The 6,150-nt window shown below is 38.7% G+C and overlaps 1 protein-coding gene across 1 annotated transcript; it reads left to right on the top strand.

Annotated features, from left to right (window-relative positions):
- Window positions 1-59: 59 nt before the first annotated feature.
- On the top strand, window positions 60-5,801 carry DUSP19 (dual specificity phosphatase 19; the record flags this gene model as incomplete). The annotated part of the gene is made up of 3 exons (XM_009706121.1): window positions 60-106; window positions 1,115-1,267; window positions 5,580-5,801. Coding segments are annotated over 3 exons (422 nt in total), but the record flags the coding sequence as incomplete, so codon positions are not given.
- Window positions 5,802-6,150: the final 349 nt, after the last annotated feature.

Raw genomic sequence — 6,150 nt, 5'->3', positions numbered from 1 at the left:
GCGGTGCTGCCGGCAGGGAAGGGGCTTAAGCCTGGCAAACCGGTTCCCTTTCTCTTCAGGGTCGCAGGATGCTGCTCATGACCTGGAGACGATGAAAAAGTATAAGGTAACGTTACACTATGCGCCTCGCGTAGTGCTTGCTAGTCGATTTCTTTTTTAAGTTAAAAAAGTCTAAAATAGTCTCAAGTAACTTTAAGAAAAATTATATTACGTTTGCATTTTTAAAAGGCTGCTCCATTTGCAGACGTGTGGGTGCCTGCGAGCTTCACAAGAAGCTGAAATACTTTGCTGCAGGACTGATGGCTGTTTGGAGCTGTTTAGGGGAACGGATTCTGGCACTGATGTATGCGTTTCAGTTTCAGACACTAAGCAGCGTCAGGCCTCCTTGCCTTATGGGGACTGGTGACACGAGAAAAACAAAGCAGCAGCTCTAAGTCTGTCCCGAACTTTGGTCTTTTTACTCTTCTCTGTTACAGTAATGGGGTGATAAGGCCATCGGACAGTGGTGCTTCTGCAGGACAGGGAGTGCACCAGTCTGGCACCTGGTGCCGTCTAAATGTCACTTCGCTGTAAGTTAAAATAACCCACAACCTGGCCGTAGCCTGAACAGAGCAAAGATGGCAGGAGGTCAGGGGTGGTCTCACCTGCCAAGTGCAGGTATGGTTTGCTCTGAAATCCTTCTGCTCCAGTAAATGGTACAGGTAACTCAGCAGAAGGAACATCAAGCTGATGGGTTAGGGCAGGCTTGAAATTTGGGGGATTGTTGGGTGGTCTGCGCGTTCATTCCTATTGCTTTCTCTTTTGTTTTCCATCTGCGTACTAGAAACTCCCTTTTCGGTTGAAAATCCTTACCCAAGTCTGTGTTTGGCTGAAAACAGATCTTTTCATTTCCTCTTCAGAAAAAGAAGAAAACTGAATTTTATCACAATATATTTTAACACAGCAGTAAAACTTTGCTTGGAGAAAAGCACATCATAAACAGCATATGTATGTCAAACTGAACAATGCAGTTGTGTGAGTTACAATCTATGTATGCGTAAAGAATAACCAACCTTTGCTACTTCTCAGTTTACTTTCTGTCTTCAGAAAATGCTTTTTCTTTTTTTTTACTTAGGTTACTCATGTTCTAAATGTGGCATATGGAGTCCAAAATGCCTTCCTCAATGACTTTATATACAAGACCATTTCTATTCTGGACCTCCCAGAAACTGATATTACCTCCTATTTCCCAGAATGTTTTGAATTTATTGAGAAAGCTAAGATCCAGGTACAGTATATAAATAATTAATGCTACTAGTTATCCTGTTTAGATTATTTACTACCCTATTTAAAATCTAAAGCAGCATCTTTTATCAAAAGAAAGTATGGTACCAGATGAGTAGTTTTGCCATTGCCTTTTTTTAAATTTTAAATAGAGAATCCGAGCAATTTCTAAGCATTCTTAGAGGCATGGCACTGCTATTAATCCCAATTCCCTCCGGTATTGCCTTTTTAGAATGTCTTGCCTGTTTTGGAGAAATGCTTCTTTAATACAGTTGGAACAGAAAGAAATCCCATCCTAAGTCCAAGTCACTACATCTGACTGAGGGGAAACTTTTTAACTTTCTATAAGTTATCCATCAGGGATGTTGTTTTGGATTAGCAAAAAGCCTAAGAGGGTTTTACAGATCTGTGGTGTTTGTCAGCAGTTGTCCACCATCCTGGTGCTTTTCCTTGATCATCCATTGAAGATGCAGGACAGTGAGCTATGAATCCACGTACAGTTATGTACCAAAGCTATCAGAAGATGGGTTAGTAGTCTTGGAGCCAACCAGTGATTTCACTGCTAAGAAAATCCTGAAAAAGACATAACATAGGAAATAGGGTGAAGGGACTCCTGGGGTGGCTTGGCAGCCCTGCCTGTAACCAAGACCATCCCCAAGTCCTATTTGTGAAATTCAGGCTTAGTGTGTAATTTATGACAACCATTGCTTTAGTATCAACACTATGACTTGAGAACCAAACCTTATTGCATGTTATTTCCACTATATCGACCATATTCATTATTTACCTAGATTGGGATAAAAGAAGATAATCTTGCCCCGGCTTTCTTTGTGTCACACAATGTTCTTTCCTTCTCTCATTTATCATTTACTAGCTACGTGATATGCATTGTCACTTAATGACTTTTTCAAGGTTTCTAGTTACGGTTTCCACTTCATTTCTAAATGAGACTTGCCATTCATAACTGCAGTGTTCCTTTCTGCTCCCTGATGTTTTATGTTCCAGTTACTATTTTGTAATCTAAGGAGTTTTCCTGAAAACTTTTATAGCAATATTAATAGTTTTCTAATGGAAGAGTTGGGTGAAAGAGCAGGTAATTGATGGAATAGGTGTTCTCCAGGATCAGTTCACAAAGCCTGTGATAGTAGTATGCGGAGACAGATCTCTGGGTGGTTTGAATCACTTTATTTGCTTTGTCAACATAGTGTTAAAAGAGCTTAGGATAAATTGTATCATGAAGTGCTCTTCTGTTTAAGTAATCACAAAGAGATACTACTGTTAGGTCTCCTAACATGGAAGAGGGAGAAATGTTGTTCACTGGTGAGAGAGTATGCTATATGAGAAATTATTACTAGAACATGGTTAACGTAATGAAGGAGTATGAGAGCACTTGAATTTGAGAATGCAAGTAAAGCCTGCACTGTTCAGTAAGTCACTGCTGGCTGGTACTTGTAACACGATTGGCTTTTCTAAAACTGTAACTGCTCAAGTCTGTAGACACCATGGTACAAATTCTGATACTGATCAGAGCTCATCTTTTCTTCTAGGCTCCAAATTGGCAGGCAGATTTTCCATGACATGTTAGGTGACCCGTGTCAGATCATAGTGCTATGAATAAGGGCTATTTTTTTAATCTTTCTGTTTAATATCTGATTATAAAACCTCTAAAATCTTGTCTTTCTAGAGAGGAAATCTTAGCTCATTCATGAACATATAATCTTTCTGTTTAATATCTGATTATAAAGCCTCTAAAATCTTGTCTTTCTAGGGAGGAAATCTTAGCTCATTCATGAACATCTCTCCTTATTGCTCCCTCTGTCCCTTCTAAAGAAAAAGCCCTGTCACCACTGCAAAGTAAAGTGGATCCCTAAGGAGCTACATGAGCCTATGGCTCTTCACCAAAAGCTTTATGCTTCTTTTTAATTTCTTTCCTCCATGAGGCTTTTTGCCCACTGTGTATAACCATTGTATAATCACCTTGTCTCTTGGTGGAAGGTGATTGTTCTTCCCTCTGTATAAAAATTAAAAAAAAAATAACTTGGTCTTGAATCTTAAGAGGTTTTTGCAAAACCATGGACCATTTCTGGGTAGGCAAAGGTTGGGCTATCAGGATCAGAGCAAGGAGTTCTTGGTAAATAGTGATTAATTTCATTTCTGCAATCTGTTTCTCACTTTTATTCTGTGTTCATATCTAATACAAAATTAGTTAAGAATTGAATGCCAAATTAATCTCTGTATAAAGAAACAATGGGGTTTAGCAAGAAAAGATAAATGTTCCCAGTATTAAATTTGGTTTAATGTTATTGCCAATGTTCAGTAATTTTCAGGTCTGTTCTGTGGATATCAATGTACAACAGAAGTGTCATTAAAAAAAAAAAATTAAAAGAAATGTGAAGGAGGAAAATAAAGCATGAACTGTACAAAGAAAAAAAAAAAGGATCACTTTCAATGCTTATTTTTCACCCTCGGTGCCACTGCTAGGTACTTACTTATCTTGATTATGGTACGTTATGCCTGAAATAACTCCCATTAGATCGGTAAAAACTACTCCAGATCTACAGTGGATAAGCTTCAGCAATTGCTTCATTAGCAGTGGCATAAATATAATTTTAATGTCATAATTTTAATGCCCTTATTATAAAGGAGATAGTGGATTTACAGGTCAGCATTGGCACTTCCTCAGGTAGTTGAAATACATGTACAAGTCTGCTTTCCGCTCTGCCGTAGTCTGATCAGGAAGCATGCCCCTGTCAATGTGAGAAAAGGAATGAAGATTAGGCAATGTAAAGGGGATGTGATTTCCATTGCAAAAAGGGTGGTTTTGTGATTCATTGTGCTGGGATGCAGGAGCTTAGATTCAGTTCCTAGCTCTGCCATAATCTTCTTGTGTTAATTCGAGCACGTCATTGTTCTAGTCTCAGCTTGGCATTTCTTCAACAAGAATAATAACACTCAATTCATACTTCTTTGTCTTATTATTTAAGTAGAAGATTTTTTTGGAGCAGGAACCGTTTTCTGCTCTGTGTGTTTATTGATATACCAGGTAATTGCAACTCCCAGGTCTGTAACATAAGCCATCAAATTCCTGGAAAGGAACCCTGGTGGTTGTAAGGTCTTTTTTCCCTCTGGGTGAAATGCCCATTGAATAATTTGTGCCTGATAAGGGCAGACAAAGCAGACTGTTTATATCTAGAATGTACTCATTTGGCCTCAAGTATCTGAGCACGTTGTGTTGTGTTTCAGTGTCTTTATTCAGAATAGGGAGATGCTAGGGCTTTGGGTGTGGTGGTTTGTTTGTGTGTGTGGTTTTTTTTTTTTTGTGAAAGTGGCATTTGGCAGACAGTTTGGACCGAGCCTTTTCCAGGTCATAGTATGACGTGCAAACATGACAACATCATGAAGCCTGGGCCTTCCAAATGTTACCTAAGCCACACTGGGTTGTCTAGTTGTCTTTGTGTTAACTCATGCCCGTTATTTCTTAATGAAACTTGCAGTGTCTTTTTAAGGAGTCATTCAGGTGTCTCAAAGATTGTGTGGGAAATGTTTAAGTATAATAAGAACATTAATTTTATAGATAATCCAGGATAAGCCTGAATTTAAACCCCAGGAGAAACATTTTTGAGTTTATGGGAGGTTCAGTAGTTTTAGATTTTGCACCTTAGTCCCCAGTTAAGGGACCTTACTTGTACCAGCTGTACCAGCCACTACGGTTGTACCAGCGGTGTGATGGCAAGGCAGAGAATTGTTGCAAAACACATGATATCTTTTATGATTTTTCTGTTCCTATGCATGATCCTGGATACCTAGAATCTTCACTGAAGAGCTCCAGAGCACGCAAGAAGCGTGCGACTGAAACTACGAGATGTTCGAAAATCTGTCTCTGTGTTGCTGCCTTGCTATGTTTTTAACCTGGTAACAAGATACAGTCAAGTTCCTTTCCATATTGCAAATAAAATCTATTTTAAAATTGGCACCCAATTAGATCGGATATCTTGGTATCCCAGACATCTGCGATTTGGTTTTTACACGAAGGGGCTGCTGTAAGGTCTTGGGGAAAGGGACAGAGGAGTTTTTTTTAGCTCTAAGGTATGAATTATGTTTGAAGTATTTGATAATTATCAAGTGGCTTTGGTTAGAAAAATATTTAATTTGGGGCTTATATAGCTGTATTTCGAGTTCCTTATACGTGTAAATATTTGCTTTGAGCTCAGCAAGGAGCTTTTCATAAGTCTTAATAGATTTTTATATAACATTTCTAATACTTGTTGCTATCTATTTAATGAATTTCCCAACTATGTTTCATTTGTTTCTTGAAGGATGGTGTGGTACTGGTCCACTGTAACGCAGGAGTCTCCCGTGCAGCGGCCATAGTCATTGGTTTTCTAATGAATTCAGAAAGACTGAGTTTTGCTACAGCCTTTTCCTTGGTGAAAAATGCAAGGCCTGCGGCTTGTCCAAATCCTGGCTTCATGGAGCAGCTTCACAAGTACCAAGAACAGAATATAAAAGCAAATGGAAGCATAAATGATCACGACTGATCAAAAGGGAGAAGTGAAACAATCTCTTTTGACTATCCAGTAACAGATGTTGGATGTACTTTAATCTGTCACTTTGCAGTCCCTTTTCATATGTGCGTTTTAAAGTCTTTATGGTTTTTTTTTTCTTGCCGCCCTTTGACCCCCTTTTTTCCAGCGTGTAGTCTAAAGGCCAAATGGTATTCCACTGACTTGAGACGATTCTGCCCAAGAACAAACTCTTCCTAGAGCACTAATAAAAAGATAAAGTCCAATTTTCCTTGAAATATTAGAGAAAAATGGAATGATGTTTTTTTATTGAACCGTCTGAAAGTGCAGGCAATAGAGAAAGGAAATAAAATGACTAAGTTGC

Source organism: Cariama cristata, unplaced genomic scaffold (genome assembly GCF_000690535.1).
Source record: "Cariama cristata isolate BGI_N322 unplaced genomic scaffold, ASM69053v1 scaffold16078, whole genome shotgun sequence".
NCBI classification, from domain to species: domain Eukaryota; kingdom Metazoa; phylum Chordata; class Aves; order Cariamiformes; family Cariamidae; genus Cariama; species Cariama cristata.
The sequence above is the reverse complement of the archived record's forward strand: the minus strand, read 5'-3'. Positions and strand labels throughout refer to the sequence as shown.